This window comes from Trematomus bernacchii, unplaced genomic scaffold, assembly GCF_902827165.1.
Source record: "Trematomus bernacchii unplaced genomic scaffold, fTreBer1.1, whole genome shotgun sequence".
NCBI lineage: Eukaryota > Metazoa > Chordata > Actinopteri > Perciformes > Nototheniidae > Trematomus > Trematomus bernacchii.
This window is the reverse complement of record NW_022988043.1, coordinates 10,197,878-10,221,128: the sequence shown is the minus strand read 5'-3', so window position 1 is coordinate 10,221,128 and position 23,251 is coordinate 10,197,878. Positions and strand designations below refer to the sequence as shown.

Here is a 23,251-nt window from a genome sequence, read left to right as displayed (position 1 = left end):
GAAAAGAAATGAGAGGATGAGGCAGCAACAAAAAAGAAGGAAGAGGAGAAAAATAAGCTTTGATTAAGAAGCCCCGGTTTTAATTACACAGCTACGGTTGGCTTTGAACCTGCCGGGCTGAGGTGGTTTTATGAGAAGGGGACAATCTCATAGGGAAGTGAGACTGGGTTTGGTTTTAATTGGAACATATCACACAGTTGAGGGGCAGAGATGCCTTTGTTCCCTCTGATGACCAATGTTGTATTTCTGCGGCTCTTGTAGAAAGTTTTAAGTGGAGAGGCCCCGATGGGAAATTGCTGTTGTTTACTGAGTTTTGAGAGAGTGAAGAACATTTCTTTCATGATGTGTCCCTGGAGTAGGTTGTTAAGGGAAGACGTAAGCCTTAAGAATGCATAGAGGGTAAACAGCTATTTATAATTAGTTTTTGACTCTTGCAGGCTCTGTACATGCATTACATTAAAAAATACATACACTCTGATATTCTGTTACATGCATGACTACATGCTGTAGCATGGATTTTCAGAGAATAATAATAGGCGAGCTCATGCTGAAGTCTTTTCATATTATATTTCTTTGTGGCTGCTTGTTGAAACCATGTATTGGTTGGTCCTAATTAATAATTACCATTTAAAATGTAGAAACTGTTGATGTGACAAGTCCCAGCAGAAGCTGAGTAAGCTCTTACACGATCTTGGAATAGTCTGAATAATTTGATCCATTCGCTCATGTTTCATTTCCTTCTCTTTTCTCTCTTCTCTGCTGTGTGTGGTATGGTGTCCAGCGTCCTCTAGTGGGCAGAGGAAATATTCAATGACTGATGGGGATCTATGTTATTGTACATCAGACGGCAGAAACTGATGATTATCTGTAAAACCTCAGTAAATTGGTAATACTGCTAGTTACACATGCCCAGGGTCTAATGTGATCTCTTTGAAAATTGGATTTGGACATTCAAATTCAAATAATAAAAGATTTAAAAAAACTAGAGAATATTAATTTTCGAGAACTGAAACCCACTTATTTCTCCTTGAATTTTTCTGTACTACTGTATATTTCTGTTGCCTATTCATGTTCTAAAACATCAATGTGACAACGTTCTAAAGCTGCAATCACATTCGCATAAATTCATTCTTCAAGCAAAGATAGCAAAGCTTTGCTTGTCCAAGCTTTTCAAGAGTAGATTTCTGTTTTTATTTGTATTTTATGATGGTAAACTGAATATTTTATGTAATTAGACAAAACTGTTTGATCAAATAATTTAAAAGTGTTACTTTCGAATCTGAAGAATTATATTAAGTTTTGTCTATATGAGGCTATATTTGACATTTTACATACAAGGAATAATACTTTTCTGCAGTGTGTCATGCAGCTACAAAATGGAAAAACATGTACTAAACTACACTACCAGTAACATAAGGGTTTTTAAAGTGTGTAATCCAGAAATAAATAATCCATACATCATAAAGATTTACTGTATATTCAAGTTGTGGATAGTTGAAAACATATAATCCACCCACCAGTAGTAATAGAGGGTGTCGTTTTTTTTCTCATACTGATATTCTGAACAAACTGTGCTGTTGTATTTGCTGTAAAATGTCTTTACTGTAGGGTATTTTTATTATTTGTACAGCACTTTGGCTCGACCAAAAATCGTTTATAAATGTGCTATATAAATAAAACTTGATTTGATTTGATTTGATTTGAATTACAAACAGGATGTGTGGAAAATAAAGACAGACTCAATTAGCTTCAATCTTTCATAACATATGGCAGTGTTTCTACAGAGCATGAATCGCCCAGTGACCACAATCAAAGAAAATATAATTAATAGTAATGTACTGTACAATACACTCTCAGATTTCTTAATTGAAACGTTTTTCCTGAGAGTTAGATGATAAGATCAATACCACTCTCACATGTGTCTGTTGAAAACAAGGCTGCAGCTAGCAGTTGGTTAGCTTAGCTTAGCATTAATATTAGAAACAGCAGTCCTTGACTTTAAATTCTTCCATACAAAATGTATTTGCTGTGATGTTTCAATACTTTAACCAAACAGTTCCTCTTCTTTATACAATAGGGTATCAACATGGCACCAAACCATTCTTCTTTTTTAGATATTTATTTATTATGTTCTGTTCTGATTGAGGGTTGTAAAGTCTGTTCATATCAAGTGTGTGTAGACACTCAAATAACTTGAAACTGGCATGCGTATAGTGACACATAAATACATTGTTTTCAGTAGTGTGAGTTTATCTTGACAAAAGAATAGAAATGAAGAAGATTATCAACCTCACCAATACTTTGTGGGTTATGCGTATCTAAATTGTAAAATCTCAAAGCATTTTTTCCATCTATACTCTCATAGTAGAACAGTACCATTTAGTATTATCCCCATGGTCTACTGATTTTTCTTTTACATAAATCTCAAATTAATTGAATCGGCAGCGTAGTATTGTGAAAGCATCGTATTGGGAGATAGAGGATAGAGGCTGGATTGTAGATATTTGTATAACAGATAGGGTGAAACAGTGTGTAGGAGTTTTATTGTCAGGCTTCTCTATGGAGTACGATCAGACGAGAGGAAGGGAGTGAGACAGACAGACTTCTTCTAAAGGAAACGTGGAGGTGTGCGATGTGAAAGGTCATAAGCTTTGATCCTTCCTCTTTTTCATCTCTCTCTTCTCACTGGGATGTGGTGTCACAAACTCAAACAGATTAACAAATGTGGCCACGTGCACAGACACACGCTGTGAAACATTCTCTCCCCTGTCACAGTGCCAGGCAGTTGTCTGTGTAGGCACATAAGAGTCAGACTTTCAAGCTTTGCCCTGAGATGAGAGAGGTGAGCACTTTGTTAGCATTGATCAACGGATTCACGCCTGATAAAGTCTTTTTTAGTCTGGATCGTGTCTTTTTAGACTTTGCTCTAATCCCAGGATCTACAGCAGTATTTCAGAGCAGCCTGTTAGTGGTGTTATTCCAGTTGCATTATGGGAGCCATGATGGCCGCTCTCTCTGTGGAGGCCAGGAGGCGTCTCTCTCACTGCGGCCACAATGCAGCCAGGTACCATCGCTCAGGTAGGCGCTCGTATGGTTTCACTTCCCCAACTATTATCTGTCTTCATTCAACCTTTCATTCACTTCTTCACTCTCTCACATTGTCTCTTTTTTTCACTCTTACTTCTCTTTCTAAAAGCAGTAATCCAGAGGCTGTCTTGATTCTTTTGGAATTGGTCTCTGCTGATAAGTAAACAGTTTTGTGGTGTTTACGCTCTAAACTTCCAAGAAAATACTTTAGTTGAACAGGTCTGTGAAATCGTTTCCGCTGTAGTCTAAATTAGTTTTGGTTCAGTCATGACTATTCCCACTAACTGAACATTAAACCCATTTCTACATTATAGTTCCCTGAATAGTACACTAACAAAGTACATTTACTGCAAAGTGGAGGTAAGTACATTAGATTTGTTTAGGTTTAATATGGCTTTACACAACAAAATGTCAAATGTTTTACTTTTATCTACTGATTATCGACTATCTCTATCAATTTTTAAAATGCCAGAGGCAGTAATCGAGTACTTCAACGTTTGACACTTTAATTACATATTTTGTCTCCTCCCTAAGTACTTATGTATAGGTAGATCTCGAATGCAATGGCATTTTACTTGTAATTGAGTACGTCATATGGTGGAATTGCTTTTACTTAAAATGGCAATAGTCAAGAATTTATCTTTCATTTATCATTATTAATTGAATTTTGATAAAGCCTTGCTTTGCTATGCAATTCTTATCAGCCCACTGGGACGATCTGAAAGATAAATGTCATGTGTAAACAACATTGAGCTGCATATATGATAGCATGGTATTGTTTAGCTTGATCTTGCTGAGGTGTCTGACTGAGAGGAAGCAGTCTATTGTGTCAGCAGGCAGCGGCAAGCCTACCTTTTAAAAACCTGTTAGTGTCCTAATGGCCTGCTTAGAAGAACCATCATGCTCACACATATACTAGACCCTAAACTCACTACACCAGCATCAAAATACAAAAGAACAAACGTAATTGTACATAAATAGACTTAAGCACAACCCCTAATGCATCCCATAATAGCTGCTGTACATGCATGGTGCGTTGTGTTGTGTGTGGATGTCACCTGATCCACACTCCTCAACAAAGTGGTAACTAAAATATAAACTTGACCTTTATCAAATTAACCCCCGCAGAGGCTCACTTATTAAAGAATGGTTTCCGTAGAGACTGAAAATAGATTTGTGATTTTATTATTGATGCTTGCTTTGATTTTTCTGGTAAAGTGTAAGAAGCAGATGAAGAGAAAGGGGGAAGCTCCACCACCAGCACCGCACCACAAAGATATATTGATCTCTCACACTCTGGCCTCCCGTCTGCGTCTTCCAGCTCCAACCAAGTCAATGCATGAAAACACACACACACACACACACACACACACACACACACACACACACACACACACACACACACACACACACACACACCCCTCCATTCCCCATGTTATCCTGATGCATTAGCGAGTGCAGAGTAATCAGTTATCCTCTACTGACCCGCTAAACACACAGTCACCACATGTATACACACTAATGCTCACAAACACTCATCATACTTCTGCATGTTATCTATGACAAACTGTTGCTCCAGGAATCTTAATAATACATTTATAATACTCAGAGTTCTTCTATGCAAAGATGGAGGAGTTAAAGTGTGGGGAGGTGGGAGGTCCCTGCTAGTTTACCTCTGTGTGCCAGTCTGTAGGTCTGGCCACACCACACCATAAATCAAAGAAGGGGGTAGGACGTTGTATTGTTAGTATCATAGAGGGTTACTGTGTACACATCAGGCATAGGACCAGAATTGCCTTATCAAAAGATGTAAATCACAAGCAACACAACATGCAAAATGAAAAGCAAACTAACAAATCAAGAGGCAAAAATCTCCCAGGAAGCATTCCAAACAACGACAAAGAAATGAAACGGTTACACAGAAATTAAAAGATCAAACATACTTGCAAAATGACAACCAAGAGATGCCAAAGCACTTCAAAGTCTTGCAAAACTGCCTAATTCAGTCTTTGGGCCTTGCTATGAGGGCTGGCGGGCCTTTTATATGTCTATTTCCATGTTGTCTTATGTCAATATGTGGAGTTACATATAGCTTTTAATTGATATTATTTCATATGTATTGTTTGTTAGGCATCCATTTCCTCACAGTACCTCTTTGCTCAGAACCAAGGCATCAAATTTGAGCACGGTTTCGCTTTTGTTTCATGAATGTGCTGTAGTCCGGCCCTACGTCCAAACATTTGTCAACCCGCCCCTGAAGAGCTGGATGTGGTGGAGGAAGGAGGGACACTGTGGAGCAGGAAACAGAGAGTCAAGCAGAGGGGGGGAGAAAGTCAGCGGTTGGCCAAAGTTATGGAATGACAGGGGGGATGGAGGGAGGAGGAGGAGGAGGCGCAAAGGCGAATCAGATGGAAAGACGGAGAAAAAGGAGGAGTGCGGTGGAGTAAGGAGAGACCACAAGAAGGACGGGATGGGTTCTTGGTGGACAGTGCACTCCAGTTTCAAACCTCAGCCGGAGTGAGCGTATAGTGAGTCGAGGGAGGAAAAGTTGCAACAAGAAGCAGCAACAGATACATTCAGGAAGCAGCAGAGAGAGGGAAGAAATGGAAACATATGTGTGGAGGAGGTAGACGCCGTGGGAGGTTTCATTCCCCACAGCTCCTCTCAGTTTATCAGGATTTCCCTCCCTGGACGCTGCTGCTCTAAGTGCCTTCTCTACAGGGCCATACTCTTCCATATCGGGACCTGGATTTGGACAAACAGTGAAGTGGACACAATCAGACGGGACCGCTGCGTTGAACGTTGAAGTATTTGGGGTCAATTCATGTCTGTCCTTTGAGGTTTTAAGTAGACCAAATAATTAGTGACAGAATCAGCATTATTAGGCTGCTTTGGTAAATATTTGAATCAATGACTTTGTTTTTTTTAGACAACAGAGGCTGTTCTATGCACTGTTCACTTTGCATGAAAAACTGATTTTTGTATCTTGCCTGACAGGTCAGTTTTAAAACATTATCTCATCCTGAATATTGTTGAGCGGATGTCGCTAAAACCACAGAGTCAGAGTGTTCCCTGCAGATAGAGAGAATTTACAGTATGTTTTGTTTAGTTTGTTGCTCGTGGTTGGTGCAAATAATGAGGTGAATTATTATTAATGACTTATGTTGTTATTGCGTTTATGGCATGGAAGATGAGAAGACTCTGGTATTGCATGTCCTGTATTTCATCAAGTCAGTTGTATGCACCAAATTCTTAGCTTTTTCTCAAAAGACGTTTTAAACTGAAACCAATATGTGATTCAGGAGAGTAAACTATGACGTGAGGACTGATAATAGCTGTTTGGATTAAGAGGTGAGCAGTAACTTGTGTTTTTGACTTTGCTCCTGAGACTGCGTGCAGGAGCAAAGTCTGGAAAGTGAGTCTAAACGTCTCCTTTAATGCACTGTAATAAATGGCTTGTGACACAACCCCCGTTTTCCCTCATGGGTCTAGAGAGGGAAGTTTTCCATATATGTCGGCTTCCACATATTTTCCACTTCAGCATCAGTGTTGACATTAGAGCAGCCTTCGTCCAGCCTGCTTGGCCTCGTTCTCATGTGCTCTCCTGGGCCTGGAAACAAACCCATGCCGTCACTCCCCAACCAGACTTGATTCCTGTCACTTGGTGGGCCCCCTCTGTTGAAAACACTTGTTGTTGACTGGCCTGGTCTAGCAGTGCTCGTGCCGGCCCAGGCTCCCTCTCCTCTCTCTCCGGGGGCCAGGCCTTCTGAGGCAGGCTTGGCCCTGAGTGGGCCCCCCCACCCGGGAAGTCATGGGGATCCAGGGCATGGAGCTGTTTGCCATCGGCGTGGTCATCATCCTTTTCATGGCAGTTCTCAAGCAGTTTGGCATCTTGGAGCCCATGTCCTCATTTGAAGGTAAGGACCCACCTGAGCCCACTATGATGACTCACTGTAGAAACACTATATAGGAGTTAATAGAAGGCTTATAAGACACTATAATTTATTTTTTATGCAAAGAGGAAGATGTGCAGTATTGAAATCAAATAAAATGTATAATATCAATCCTTAATAAAAACTGATTTAATTTAAGGTTTAAGTATGTGGTCATTCAGTATTTATATACCTGCTAATAACTACAATATAGTGTCTTTATAATCAATTTATTTATTTACAAGTTCATATACTGCCTTCCATTGGTAAATACAGGGCTAGAGTGAGATTAAAGTTATAACATTTTCGTTTTATCTATTAAACCTGCAGCTTTGTTTTTTTATACTACAGTTTTGGTAAAACAAATAACATAATGTTGTTGCAAGATGAAGTTGACCTACTATTACTTCTTAAGATAATACACTTCCTAAAAAACATTTGATTATCTGAAAGTAGCATATGTTTTATGTTATCATTTATTATTCCTTCTTTTTAAAGCCCATACACGCACTTATTCTTGTTTAAATATACCCTAGGAGAGATCTTTGGGAAAGAGCTAGTGCTTCTACCAAGTCACTATTTTTCCACTTTGCCTTCCATACTACAGTAGTAGCAAAAATAAAGTTTATTTATATTTCACTGTCTAGATCATACATCACAAGATGCTTCACACTAAAGTGAGTCATAAAGTACAATATGAGAGTTATACATTAAACAAAGATTGGGCGTGCCGGTTTGAATGGCTAATTTAACATCTGGCCAACAGGGACAACATTTGAAAATGTGTGTTTCAAAGTCGATCTTCAAGAATAAATGAATACAAAAATAAATGAATCGTTTCCAAGGTGTCTAGTAAGCTGACGATGTAACCTCAATGTTTTTACAGCTCTCTGTGCTCTGTCCCCTCATTAATCTGTCAGCTCTCTACTATGTAATAAGTCAACATAAAGAAACAAAAATGTATATAGTATTATAACTACAGAAACATGTACGTACTTTTTTAGTATGTTCAAGCATGAAAGTTATGTTTTTATCAGAAAAAGCACCAGAGTGGAAAAAGGTTAATGGCTAAGTGTTTTATTTTTCCTACAAAGAAAAATACCAAAAACCCTTGATGGGCCACTTGACAGTGTACGTTTGGGACAGTACCAGAGACATCAGATGCTTTTTGAAAGCTACGCTCTTTGATTAGAGGTTTGGGCTGAAGGCCAGCCAGTCAGAGTGCCCTGCAGCTGCTGTGCCAAGACAATTACAGCAGGAAGGCTCCAGCCGGCACATTAGTGATTCTCGTATAGTTCTGCATCATAAGTAATAAATTCAACAAAAACACAAGTAATGTCCTTTCATAATTGATCACTCTTCTCAATCCTTCCAACTTTACATTCCTCCTCCTCCTTCTCCCACTGTGGCACGGCCCACACCCCGGTTTAGCATTACTTCACATCAATTATACATGCAGTATCGAACAGCCTCTCTCTGAGGCCGCCTAAATATGGAGCCTGGAGTACTCCTCCAGGATCCTGAAGGACACTGGCCATCACGCAGTAGCCTCCAAAATACTCAACATGCATCTTCAATCCTTTAATTACTTCATCCTTTCCCAGTGAGAGTTATCTACTATCTTCATTATCTCTTCAGCATCTTCTCATCAACATTTTAACTGTTTGGCGGCAGATATTTGATATATTTTGTCCCTCAAATGTTCAGCTGCCTGCATTCAAATTAGGGAAAAGTCACTCGTAGGACCCTCACGATGTTCAGGATTCACAAGTCCAGATGTTGAGCTCTTTGTTTACCGGAATTAGTTAGAATTAGATTCTAAACACAGCCCTGCTATAAATATAGAAATGTTATCGAGACTCACACTGTGGTGCAGATTCGGGTCTGCTGTACATTTCAAATCTTTCTTGTTGAGTCTTTAAAAAAACTGTTACATTTGCAAAAGGGTAGAAGATCAATGAACGGTATAAAACCCAAATATTTTGATTTTATAATGTCAAACTAAGAAAAGTGGTCAAAGTGTCACATCAACCAAGCTGAAATCAAAAGTTGCTGGGAAAAAATACACAAAGAATAAACTGATGATCAACATGATTGCCGGCTTGTGTAGCTTTCTAAAAAGAAAAGCAGACAATGGAAGATAGTAAAAGTACTTTACTGTCCATTGAGGCAAACTCAGTTATAGCCCCACCTCTCAAAATAACAACAATTGTTCTAGCAGAGTAGTTTTATTTGTAATAACGCATGTCCGAAAGAAATCTTTGATTCTGTGCTCTCAGATTTTCCACTTTTAGCATAAACATCGGCACATTAGATGTCTTTTATTCATCAACAGCCCAATCAGGCCTGGTAGCTGATATGGTGCATTATTTATCGTCAGCACTCAAGACAAAAATTGTTGATGATAAAAACGTGTGTGTTTGGTGTGTGTGCACGTGTTTGATGTCCAGTTAAATGGTCTGTTGCTGTTGTCTCAGTCAGGTCTGCTCAGATGTCGATTTTGGGATCAGTCCAGCTCGCTCCTATTTTGGGAAGAAATGTGATGCCAGCGGTAGCCTCGTCTGTAGAGATGTATCCTGAGGTGCTCTGATAACAACATCTGGTATTTTGACCCCGCATTTGACTCTCGTGCAGGATATTTTAGTAGTGAGTAACATTGATATACTATAAAGAGACGTGGAGGGAATGAGTAGTTTCATTATTTATTTGTGGCTCTTTCCATGATCGGTACATGGAATATTCCATCCCATTCCATTTCGTTCTACTTTATGCTTCTATACACGTCACTGGCTAGTATTTTATTTCACAGTTTTTATTTGACAGCTTTATTACCTCAAAGATTGAAATTAAGATTGATAATATAATAACCAAGTATAATCATCAGGTAAAATAAAACGTTTTTTTAAATTCACAAGCTGCCCTGCAGTAAACAAAGTGAGCAAAATATCGAATCCACTCTTACTGGTGAGCTACAAGTGCATTTAAGTGTATTTTGATGAATTTCTTTTCAGAATTTGATTTTGAATGCAGGACTTTTCAGGTCATTACTTTTGTTATTTTTGAGTTGACTTCGACTTGAGGATTTGAAATTATTACTATAAATAAATAAATAACATAAAATGTAAGTCAACTAATAAACTATTAAAGTATTGTTATAGGCTAACCTAGCGGTATATAAAGTAAATAAAATATGCCCCAAGCAACAACATACAAGTGATGTACACATACAGTAGATGCATTGATTATTACAATCTTCAATCACAGCAGCCTGCTGAAGGAGCAGCAGTAACTGATTTATACACGTTTTTTGTACCACACAGAGTCCCCCAGCCCATATTAGTGGATTGTGTTAGGGCTGTATACATCCTGAGAGGAATTCTGCAGGTAAATCTTAGGGCTGAAAAAAATACTGTTTACTCCTCTGAAAGTGCAAAAAAACAGGATGAGCATCTATGTTGATATTCTCCTAAAAGATGCTCAAAGTAATGCTCTATGTCACCTCATCAAAACACATCAGCTCTCTAAAAAATGTAACTAGTCATTTAGTTAAATCCATCTGTCTGTCTATAATGTATCTGTCTTTCTATTGGTACAGTTTATAATTGGGTACGTTTTTCGCGTGAAGGGTGATTCTGTCACCGTTAGGACATCACATCCACAGAGCAAAGGACCTTAATGGTGAATAGAGAAAGTGATACATGTTTTTCTATAATGAGGTTCCCTGTTCAAACTACAAGGTGTCTGTGTCTGTTGTTTCATTGGTCTCTCCACTAGAGGGAGTATTTATTACATGAGTGTGAATGTGTGACACTATTGAATCTGTGTTAGGGACCCCAGGAGAGACGGGAACAATTAGAAAGTGGATCACAGCCTGGCTGGGAAAATTGGATTCAGGACACCTGTTATCTTTTCTCTCTGCACTCTCCGGTTTCTTAAAACAAATTGTTTTGCGTGTGTCACATTTAGAAAAAAAACAATCATCTCTGTTAGTTTTGCCCATTTAAAGCGTCGGTGTTTATGCCTTTCTGTAATGTATTAGTTAGTTGAATGGAAAATGTAGAAATGCAGCTGATTCCCCGGGTGTTCACAGGTTAATTAGCAGAAAATAAGATGTGAGATGGAGGGAGGGATAAGAGGAGGAAGCTGCAGAGCATCATTCAATCACTCAGTGGAGGATGTTGGATGCTTTGTTTTTATTTAAGAGCTTTGTCACCAACTAGAGGAGGTATCTTCTTCAGAGGGATCCCAAATCAACTTGTTCATAGCAACCTGCATGTGTGTGTCTGAGCTTCCTCTTTCCCGTTGGATTTCCCATGGATTAACGATGTAGTCCAGATTTTTGGAAGGGATTTTTTTATCCCTCTCTTTTCTTAGAGATATTTTTACAGCAGTAATCTGTTGGCCTTATAAAGGAGTTGGGCGCTCAGACCATGCTCTCAGCTGCGGAGAATATCCTGAACGATCCACAAGAGTAGGAGAGAACACGAGGGGCAAGAAAACGGCAGTCAATTAAAAATAGGCAGAGTTAAATGGAGCAACAGAAACTGCAGGGAAAAAAATGAGACAGAAAAGGAGTGATGAGTGAGTGACATTGTTTCAGAGACAGGAGGAGGAGAGCCGAGAGACGGATGGACTTTTAGAAAGTCCAAGTATGTAGTAAAAAGGGATAGAAAGAGAATAACCATGGAGGGTCCGACAGAAGGAGAGGGGAAGGTGATTGTGAGGTGGGAGACAGAGGGACTCCAGACTGTGGGCATCGTCTGCCTGGTGATCATGTTCCTCAAACTGATGCACCTGCTGGGCCTCATCGACATCACGGAGACCGGTGAGACGGGACAGGAGGAGAAGGGAGCGAGGAGGAGGAGGCTGGACTTACATTGGTTTTACTCTTATCCACTTAGAAGTAGATGTTTGTGAATGTTTTTGATGCAAATCTGAGTAAACTATGACCGTAGCGTAGTAGTTGGTGAAATTCAACAAGAGTTCATATAAAGCTTTCTGATCATCTAGGATCATGTAAAAGGCTACTGTGGAAAAACCGATATGACTTAAAAGGGATGATAATAATAATAATAGACTATTTGTTATTGTCAGCAAATCCCATGATCAGATCCTCCTTCCACTTCTTCATCTGAGCCCTATACTTATTTTAAGAGGTATGTTGTTTAAAATGTTAAACAAACAGGAGCGTCCCAAACAAAATTGTGCATTTATTGGGAACTATTTCCAGATAGGATTGAACACATCTTTAGGGCTCTAGTCTAGTGAGTATTGACAACACCAAGGGCCCATTTTACGCAAATCTTAACTTAAGGTTCACAGAGTTTTACATGTTTGAAGATGATATTTTAAGGCCAACATTGAATGTATACATTGTACATGTGTGTACATTGGATTTTTGAAGGAGGTCAGAAGGTGGAGGTCAGAAGGTCGTCTCCTGCTGTCTGCTTCCCGCTGATCTCCACACGATCCAATATCAAAGAAATGTTTAAACTTCCTCTGCTGTGGTTTTCATTTTTCACACAAGTATTGTATCTCACTGCTCTGCTGGAGGTTTTATCAGAATATAACTTGATCAGTATTTTACATTGGACCGCTCAGCGTGATCTGACGTGTTTTCTTTTTTTCTTTTTTCTTCCTCTTACTATCGCTCTCTCACTGTTCTCCATTTACTCTCTTTCACTCCATCTTGGTTTCAACACCCCTCCTCCTCCTCCTCCTCCTCCTCCTCCTCTGTTCTCTCGGTCTAAAGATGGTGAGTATAGTAACAACACCAACTTTGAGAACACTTCTCTCCCCCCTTTTTTGAATGGTTCCCTTTTTCCCACTCGTGCAGTACTTTCTCTAAGTGTGTGGAAACCGGTAAACAATTTGATTTGAGTGGCTCGTTTTTTAAAGCAGACAGATCAAAATGTTTTGTGACATTTCCACCACAAAGAAAGTACCTCCTCTTCTCTTTTTACTCTCTCTTACACTGGCACGTTTTCCCCACCTGCTCTTTAACAAATGCCTCTCTGTTGAATGTGTGATCCCACCCCTCCCCGAATGTTGACCTGCATCCACACGCTGAATGTCTGCCCCATCCTCCCCTCTTTCTCTCTCCATCTTTCTCCCTCTCCATCTCTTCCTGTTTGTCTGTCTCTTCCTCCCACAGACAGCAGCGACAGTGACCTGGAGCTGTCGACGGTGCGTCACCAGCCGGAGGGTCTCGACCAGCTGCAGGCTCAGACCAAGTTCACCAGGAAGGAGCTGCAGTCCCTCTACCGAGGCTTCAAGAACGTACGTCCTCTTCATGGCTTTACCACCATTACTAGGCTTGATATAGACTTGGGTTATTCTGCATATATCTTATTTTTCTTCCTCTTTTGAGCAGGAGTGTCCCAGTGGGGTGGTTGATGAGGAGACATTCAAGACCATCTATTCTCAGTTCTTTCCCCAAGGAGGTTAGACATTAAAACAATCTCTCTCCTTTCTGTCATTTCTTCTTAGGGACTGTTTGAAAATGACTTCGGAGGATGTGGGGAAGAGAAGGTTTATGTGTTATGTCTTGGTCTGAAATATTTAGGAAAGAATATTTTCTCTCAAACTCTTCATAAGATTTACTGTAAAAATACAGTTATTTGATACGGCAATATGCTCATTGGTTATCAGCCTTATATGTAGATGTAGTTCAGAAGGGGCCTGCTACACAAATACAAACTAGTAATTATGACAGGAACAGAAGTGGAAGTCATTTGACATAGTATAAAAGACACTGATATCTCCTGTTTAACTGACAGCATTAGTGTGTGGATAAAGTAGAGTTAATCCATTTTGTACAAGTAAAACTTCTACATTTTAAGAAATGGCAGACGTAAAAGTAGTGTAGTTTTATAAAATAAGGGGACTAAAATAATTTGGTAAGGCATCAAGATTACAATAAGTAATTTGAGCTGTCAAATAGCTGTGCTCGAGTGAAAATAAGATATTTCCCTCTGACATAAATCCAACTTTTTTTGCGCACAGATGCCACAACCTACGCTCACTTCCTCTTCAACGCATTTGACATCGACAGAAACGGTTCAATCCGCTTCGAGGACTTTGTCATCGGCCTGTCGGTGCTGCTCAGAGGATCAGTCACCGAGAAGCTCAACTGGGCCTTCAACCTTTACGACATTAATAAAGACGGCTACATCACCAAAGAGGTTTGTTTGGGACATCTCCAGAATTTTAACAAAATCCAGGAAATTGTGCATGTTACAATAACATCCATGCTTCTCCTAATTACTTAATGCTTTCTGACTGAGCTGCATCTATCATGAGAGATCCGATGTTTATTCCTGACTTCTCTCTGCTTTTGTCTTCTCCTCATCAGGAGATGCTGGCAATTATGCAGTCTATCTACGACATGATGGGGAGGTACACTTACCCCTGTGTGCGAGATGAAGCGCCCTCTGAACACGTGGACAAGTTCTTCCAGGTCCTGAATGCACACCAATTCAAAACACACACTTTGCTACAACACTTCTTTTTGAAAATAAAAAAATATCCTTTAAATGATTTTCTCCAATGTGTCCTCTGTCTGTGTATTTCTCCAACAGAAAATGGATAAAAACCGAGATGGAGTAGTGACCATTGAGGAGTTCATTGAGACCTGTCAGAAGGTGATGACTTAAACTTTATCAAAGTTACACATCAATTAAAAGTGTAATGTCTAAGATTGTAAATCTGAAACTTCTCTACTTCAGACTTTTGGTGACAGATGTTTTTCTTCTTGATTTTCCAGGACGAGAACATCATGAACTCCATGCAGCTGTTTGAGAATGTGATATAAGGGAACCCCCCTGCACAAAACACTAAAACAAAGCACGCCCACCTCAAACTCACCCTGGCACATAATGTAGGTACTCTAAAGGCATAGGAACTAGACTTTTTTTTCTTTCTATGTCTCGCTACGCTCCTTTCGCTGTATCCTGCAAACTGCTTCTGGATTAAAAAGACTGATACGGACAGAAGAAGAGAAGAGCTTCCTGGGTAAAAATTCCCCATCTGTCTAGTGTGTCTTTGTGTCCTAAATGAAGAAAACTGAAAATCTTCCCGAGATTTAGCAGCTAAAAGCACTAATCTGTCTCTCTCTCTCTCTCTCACACACACACACACACACACACACACACACACACACACACACACACACACACACACACACACACACACACACACACACACACACACACACACACACACACACACACACACACACACACACACACACACACACGCACGCACGCACACCAACACACATAAACACACACAAACCTGCTGTTTCCTCAAAGGTTTTTAAGCACCAGATGAAGTGAACTAGTAAGTTAAAAATAAATCAAGAAAAAAAGAGAGAAATAATGTAAAGCATGTTTGTCATCAAATATGTGATGTGGAATTAGCTTGCACTACAGTTTTATGACTATGTATCATATGCGCCTGAAGTAAAGACACTGTAGATACCTGCACCTGAAACACCACTGGTGTGTATGTATATATGTATAGTTAATAGTTATAGATAGATATATATCCTACCTTGTATTGTTCTCATCTGTGCTGCACCGGGTGATAAAACAGGACCTGAACGTTATATTTATTTGAGGAATTTCTGTTTAGAAGCAGTTCTTCGCTGATTATACACATTTTTCCTTTTTTCTATTGTGGAAGTTTATGTTTAGCTGGTCAAATTGGAAATGTGAGTTTGTATGAAACAGTGAAGAAACAAAATGACTGTTAAACGTTTCTCCTTACTCTGAATTAAGGCTTTCTCTCTCTTGTTTTTTCAGTATCTACAAGCATGCTGACTCTTAAGTGCCACAGTATTATGTTCAGTACAGTAGGACCTTTGTGATGTCGGTTTATTAAAGACACTGTCAACAGCTGCGACTTCTCTTTACTACATTTCTCTTCTGCATTCAGATGACGAGGCGTAAAACATTGTGATGAATAAACTGACATTAACCCTTATAGTCCCCGGCCAAAAGCTGTTTTCATTTGTCAGCCCAACAAAATCTAAAACATTTTCTTTTTCAGACTAACTATGGATGATTGATGTAAGTAAATGCATTTGTATAGACTTGAAGACTAGAAGTTGAGATATGACAGCTCATTACAGAATGCTAAAAAAACTAACCAGTTTATTATGTGAGGTTTTTGTTGAAACTCCTAGCAACGAGGTGCTTCATAACCAATGTATAAAATAGAACACTATTTAAATATCAAAGATTATATCAGAGTCACTTTCACTATAATTACACCACGTCCCTTATCTTCATGGAGGATCAACACCTAAAATATGAAAAATTCACTTAACCATTATAATGTTTTCTATCTCAAATGCCCATATGGACATTTTAAAAAGGGCATTTGTGTATTTTGAACCCTTGGCATGCTGCTGCCTGTCTTGGTAAGGTCTTCATTGTGAAGGAGATTGTGAAAGATTTTTAAAAGCTTGCGAGCAAGTGAGACAATGTGAGTATTCATGCACGTGTACAGTTCAAGTGATACCCGTGTGAAAACATAATGTACTGCTGCAGCTCCTTTTGTGTTGAATGTCTTTGTATTGTTGACTTACTGTAAAGGTGGGGTAGATTAGATTGAGAAACCGCCTCGACAGGCACGTGCACACATATACATCAAATTGGGCTTGAGTCCCTGCCCTTTTTCTTCCTCCAGAGAAAGTGCCCTTTTTTCCCACTTTTTTTAAAATTTTTATAAATGAATATTTATCTACTGCTGTTTGCGCAGTTTCCCTTTCAAAAAATATATTGATTGAATACAAGATTAAAATATCAGGTCGGGAGATAAGACTGTGAAGCTCCGATGCTCTCTCTACCCTCCCTCCCTCCACGTCTCCTGTACAGCGGTGCGGACAGTCATCGGCAGTCCCTTCAGACAGACAGGTAGCAGCACCTCCCACTTTACTCTCCCATGTTATGCCGGCTTTTCTTGGTTTATTTTGAAGGTGAGTGGTGATGAACAAATTACTAAACTGCCAGTGCCTCGAGTTTACAGCTAATTAGCTAAAAGACAATAACAAATATAGTTAACTAAGGTAGGCTACTAGCTAATGGATAAGTTAGCTCAAGGTTTAGCTAAGACAATTTATCATGGGCATACAGGCTAATGTACTGTACTTAAGGGGAGACACTTAAAGTGAATACAGTAAAATGTGTATCTAATAACGTCATCACAATCGCCACATTGATATGCAAATTGGGCGTTAACTAGGCCTAATTAAAATGCGCTAATTTGCATGCAGTTACCAAGGCATTGCAGGTGAAAAGCTAGGATAAAACTAAAAAACATATCACCTCACAACTTCCCCATACTTATGTCAAGTCAGTATTTTCCCCTGAAATGTTATGTTTAAATGCAGATTAGCTTTAAATCTATAGATTAATTCAGACATAGACCAAAATAACAAGTAGCCTACATGAAAAAACTATATTTTTGCCTGTAATGTCCTTAAACAGTAACTTCATAATTTTGATTGTTGGCTGAACTATTAATTTGACTAGTTTGTTGTCTGCTCTTGTGCATTGTGAATACTAAAGAAGACCATTGTCTCTGTGTTAGCTGATTATTTTTGTAGAATTCTGTTGAGTATTAAACAATTGCGTAAGTGTGAGGGTAAAAATAAAATAAAAATAAATTGGTCAGTAAGTCAGAGATGTGCAACTATATTTAACTTTTTGTTTTAAAACATTTTTTTATAAATGATTATGGGAAGTGCCCTTTTTCTCACTTGAGCACCCGCCCCCCAAAATGTCTGTGCACGTCCCTGCGGCTCGAGATACACTTTTTGTTATATTCCATGGAATGCTCTTAACATCCCGATAGCAATGAATATATTAAGTGCTTTGACAAAAAATCCATAAAAAATGTCATCTGTGGAAGCCGTAGTACTGTAAAAAGCACGACCAATCATTTTAGCCGGCCCGGCTAAAATAACTGGATGGCCTACCTGCCTGTCTGCCTTCCGTCTGTGCACAAACTTATCTCGTGCCCTCATTGGTCATGTGCGCGTTTGTGTGGTGTGTGTTGTAGGAGGGGCTCTGTAAGGAAGTGGCAGATCTTTTCCGGTTGTGTATTTTCAAATTCTAGGGCACTCGAGCTGGTTTCTCCAAAATTACATACCCCACCTTTAGGGGACCTATCATGCAAAATGCACTTTTGTACGTCTTTTATACATGAATATGTGTCCCCGGTGTTCCAGGGAACTCACCAAGTGTCAGAAAACACAACCCTCTCTATTTTCCTCCATACCCAAATCTCGAAAAAAGGGGCTGCAACGGATCTGATAAAAACTGATCCAGATTTGAACACTGTCCTGACGTCAGGACAGTGGCGCTACGGCTATTGGGCCAACTCCACCAATCAGGAGGAGACAGCCACGGCCATTGCCGTTCGAAAGCGCTGGAGACGCTGTAGTACATATGCCAGGCCTGTAGGTGGTGCTGTTCTCACAGAATCAGCCCTTGCAAAAACGGGTAAAAAAAGTCCAAATTGAGCTAAATGAGGCATGGCTAAAATGCATGATCTGTTTGGTATTTTGAAAAAAAAAAAGTATAAATGCCTTATATAGGTATGGTCCTACACTATATTCAGGGATGCAAACTTGTCACCTTTCGGCGAAATTCGCCGTTTTGATTCCAAAATAGGTCGTTTGTGTGATTCATGTAGATCTGCAATAAAAATATTTTTGGGGTATGGGGGGGGTCTGGGACCCGGAGTAATCTGCGGCCGCGAGCTGTTATGTGCCATCATGACACGCATGGTGTTCTTTTTTTATATATTATAATGAAGTGCGAGCACAAGTCTTCCTGCCTGTCAGCTCTGCTCATGGATGTATAATAAGGCTCTGCTGCTCCGGGATGAGGGTCTAGCTTCAGCAGCTACATTACCTACGGTCAGTACTCAAGTTGTAAAAAGAAATCAGGGGGGATGGTGAATTTTATATGGGGACATAACTTTAGCTGATAACCCGCAGAGGGTGGGAGACCAACCAGCATAAAGATAATTATTATACTCCTAAAACAACATGCATGTTATGGATGTTCAGATACTCCTGACATTGCTCTTGACCAAGGCACCTCAGAATTAGAGTCGGTCCCCGGGCTGCCATGGCACCACTAACATTTAGGGTCAAATGCAGAGGACAATTAGTGCAAAATCTTTTTTTCACTTTAATTTAAAGGGGGGGAGGGGATACAAAAATGTGGTTATAATGGAAGTCTATGGTACAAATCTTGTAGGTTAACAGTCCCTCATTTATTATTCAGATGGATCAGCTGATGATACTAATAATAAAGTCAAATTTGTTTTTAGAATATTGAATTATAGTGTATTTTTTTTAAAAAGCAGATACTGGTATACGATCAAAACTGGTATCTAAAGGGTTAATTTTGTATCGTGATTTATTAAATCATTATGTAAATGTAACACTTCATGAAAAAATTGAGGAAAGAAATTAGAACAAAATTGATCCGTCATCATTTTCTTGCAGTTCAAATACAAATCTTTTATGTTAACATTCCCAATGTTACAACAGGTAACAGGGCATTAAGTGCAAATTGAAATTGTTTACAAAATATGAAAATATATTAAAAGATTATACAGATAATACAAAATAGGACCAATTGTGTCAATGGCTGCCTACTCCACTCTCCCCCATCTCAGAAGTTTCCAAAGATTTTCATAATCATGCTTTTTGGTCTCAATTTTTCTGGCTCTTGCTTTCGGATTGTTAGCTAATGGCGCATTTCCACTACACGGTCGGCCTCGGCCACACTCGGTACGGCTCGGTACGGCTTGGCCGCGTTGGGCCTTAACAGGGCCGACTCACTTCATGCTGCGCTTCCATTACAGTTTAGGAACTGGGGTAGTTACTATAGTAACGCAGTGTAGGCGGAGCCGTGACGTCATCTTCAATGAGAAATGCAGAAACACAACACAGCCGTTAGCTGTGAGCACTCAGAGCTCACAGCTCCTTAAATATGTTCAGAAACTCGACAAAAGTTAAACAAGTACACACCACAGACTGCCTGTGTCATGGTGAATACAGTCGCTGCCTTATTTATGTCTGTATAGGCCGTTGTTGTGAGTGTGGACGGTCGGGGCATATACTGCGTTAGCTTAGCCAATCTCCATCTAGAAAAACACGAATTTTAAAAGGTTTTTCGCCTGCCGTCTGTCTGCAGACTTGACAAAGCATTAATTCATGGTTTTTACTAACCGGTATCAGTATGTTGTTACTTCGGCATCATTTTGAAACGTGTATTACAATTAAATCACGGTCAAATATGTCCATCTTGTTGTAGTTCTAGCCCTCTTGCCAGCGCTCCTCTCTCTAGTTTAGCATACTCAGCCCGACTCAGTCCTGTTTGTTGGCCCCGATAGAACCACAATTTTCTAGGGCCAGAAAAGAGGGGAAAAAGTGGCCCCGCGCCGTGCCGCGCCGGAACGAGGCCTAGTGGAAGCACAACCAAAAAAGGGGACGGCACGACACGGCACGCTTAAAGCGAGCTACGCGCTGCAATGGAAATGCGCCATAAGCAATGGCTTTGAAGCCAAGTCTTGACATATACATCTGGTCTGAACTTGTTCAGTGGAGGGTCAACACACTTGATGAAAAGCAAGGCTGACATGCTTTTTACCTCTAGGGAGCTTCTAGTTGTGGTTAACATGTTCATCTGACTAAACCCACGTTCACACTCAGCTGTGGAGATGACCAGAGTGTTCACTGCTTGAAGGAGGGGTTTCAGCTCTTCTGGTACTGGTGGTATCATTTCATCAACAGTTTTGAGTCTTACCAGCTAGCTAACACGAGAGAAAAACGTAGCTAAACTCCAAACTAAGTTGTTATTCCACCTTTGGTGACTAAAGTAATGAGTAATGACTAAGATTACTGACTCTTGACTTACCTGAAATGTTATTTTTAGTCTTTTTAAATATGAAGTCCCTCAGATTGCGTTGTCCTCCTGGTCGCTTGGCCATTGTGATGACCGTTACCTGCGCTAGTGCTGCTATGCAGCTTCTGGCATCAATCAAACGGGCACATCACGGCACTCGCATAGCATAGCGTCAGTGACTTGGTAAAAATGTCATTGCATGTGTGCGTGCTCCCTCGCCCACAGTATTTTACTCAATATGCGCAAAATTAATGTTGAAATAGCAGTAATACCAGTGCCACGTTCATTGATAAAATAACATAAGGGATGGAAAGGGGGGATGGCAGTTTTAGAAGGGGGATGATTTTGACCATTTTTATTTCAGGGGGGATGCCATCCCCCCTCATCCCCCCTCAACTCGAGTACTGCCTGTGCGGTCCAGAGTCACTGTGGCACAGACTGGACCGCTGGTTAGAACGGGGTGTTCAGAGCAGAGCACCCCTGTCGGAGCGGTAGAGCGTGATGTGCACTGAAAAGTGTTTCTGTCGCAATATTATTTAATGAATCGTTGAGATAGCTAACTAGCATACATTGTCACTATCTGCTAACGTTAGCTTCAAATAGTTTCTTTCATAGCCTATAAACGGAGGTGGTATAAGTATCTTGTACTTGAGTAAAAGTAGAAGCACTCAGATCTTGTACTTGAGTAAAAGTTGAAGTACTCAGGTCTTGTACTTGAGTACAAGTAGAAGTACTCAGATCTTGTTCTTGAGTAAAAGTAGAAGTACTCAGATCATGTACTTGAGTAAAAGTAGAAGTACCAGAGTGTAGGAATACTCTGTTACAGTAAAAGTCCTGCATTCAAAATGTTCATCAAAATATAGTTAAAGTAGCGACAGCAAAAGTAGTCATTGTGCAGATTGGTCCATTTCAGAATAATATATATGATATGTTTTATAATGATTGGTCATGAAAGTGTTCTCAAAGCTGGTAAAGGTGCAGCTAGTTTGAATGACTTTGTATACTGCAGGGTAGCTTGTGAATTTACTCCAGGTGGAACTAAAGTCTGATTTAACACTTGATTATATTTCACATCATTCATCCACATCTGTAAAGTAACTAAAGGTATTAAATATGTAGTGGAGGAAAAGTACACCATTTACCTCTGAACTGTAGAGGAGAAGAAGAACAAAGTAGCAAAACATTGAAATACTTAAATAAAGTACAAGTATCTCAAAATTGTACCCAAGTATAGTACTTGTTGAGTTTATGAACTTAGTTACTTTACACCACTGGCTATAAAGATAGAAAGACAGCCTTGCACGGCATGAAAATACATTTTCAAAATGCTCAACAGTCCTGCCAAAATTATAAACTGACTGCTACACAATTAAAATAAATGCTTAAATATATTTCTATTAGATGTGACTCTGTTATTATTAACTGCTGCTTTAGTTGTTCTGACTGCTAAAATCCTCTGTTATTCCTCATTTTAAAGCCGATATTCCGTGGGGTCGGGGGGCTCGGATCCTTGTCACCTTTTTCATACCTGATGAGTTTGCATCCCTGATATTATTATAATATAACATGATAGGTCCACTTTAAACATGGCAGACAAAAATGGACAAGAATAAAAACGTGTCAAATAATTAAAATAATCAAAGTTAAAAGAATGCGTTCATATACTATGGGTTTCACCGACGTATTTGACAGGACTAAAGTGTGAATCCAGGCCACAAACCCTTTGAAAAAAGACTTTTGTGAATAAGTTATATTAATAATTTTTCGGATGTTGTTAGAAATTCCCATTTGCTTCAGTCTCACTGCTCTCAAACCTAATGTTCATTACGTGTTTTTTCCTTCGCCCTGCTGGGCCCCCTTGCAGATTAATCTTGTCTGATGATGAGTCCAGAGATCAGATTCATTCTAATGTTGCTCCTTTGTGTGTACTGGTTAGTCACCAGCCCCTTGTTTGACAATGCCCCATGCCAACAACAACTCATGTGGGCTTGTCCTTTACTCCTGATAAACCAAGTGGCCAATACATTTAGTATTACAGCTTCTATAATAAATCTGTGCCCTTTAAGGTTGTTGATATGTTTTTGATAATCCAAATTTGCATTTCATTAAAACACTATAACCTTCCATTACCATGCCTATACACTATAGTTATTTGTGCTGTAAGGTAGATTTTCCTACATTGTAAATGGAAATGTACTCGAGCAAGAGCCTTCTTGGTTCTGAGTTCAGTAATCCCTTTAACCCCTCACGTGTGTTTATTCCTCATGGCACATTTTTAATACCAAATGCCATGTTCTTAAA

General features: G+C 39.6%; 1 protein-coding gene across 4 annotated transcripts in view; it reads left to right on the top strand.

Moving 5' to 3' along the window:
• kcnip3b (Kv channel interacting protein 3b, calsenilin) overlaps positions 1-15,916 on the top strand; it is a 43,799-nt gene extending 27,883 nt beyond the window's left edge. The window contains exons 3-10 of one of the 4 annotated variants that reach the window (XM_034118172.1): positions 12,772-12,774; positions 13,174-13,298; positions 13,393-13,462; positions 14,025-14,203; positions 14,374-14,478; positions 14,600-14,662; positions 14,785-14,898; positions 15,824-15,916. In XM_034118172.1, the coding sequence (XP_033974063.1) occupies positions 12,772-12,774; positions 13,174-13,298; positions 13,393-13,462; positions 14,025-14,203; positions 14,374-14,478; positions 14,600-14,662; positions 14,785-14,832 (593 nt within the window). In that variant the 3' untranslated portion in view covers positions 14,833-14,898; positions 15,824-15,916. Of the gene's footprint in view, positions 1-5,548; positions 7,005-11,687; positions 11,845-12,771; positions 12,775-13,173; positions 13,299-13,392; positions 13,463-14,024; positions 14,204-14,373; positions 14,479-14,599; positions 14,663-14,784; positions 15,033-15,823 lie in introns of those variants that run through there. The other 3 variants (XM_034118171.1, XM_034118174.1, XM_034118173.1) reach the window with 3 other exon arrangements.
• The last annotated feature ends 7,335 nt before the right edge of the window (positions 15,917-23,251 follow it).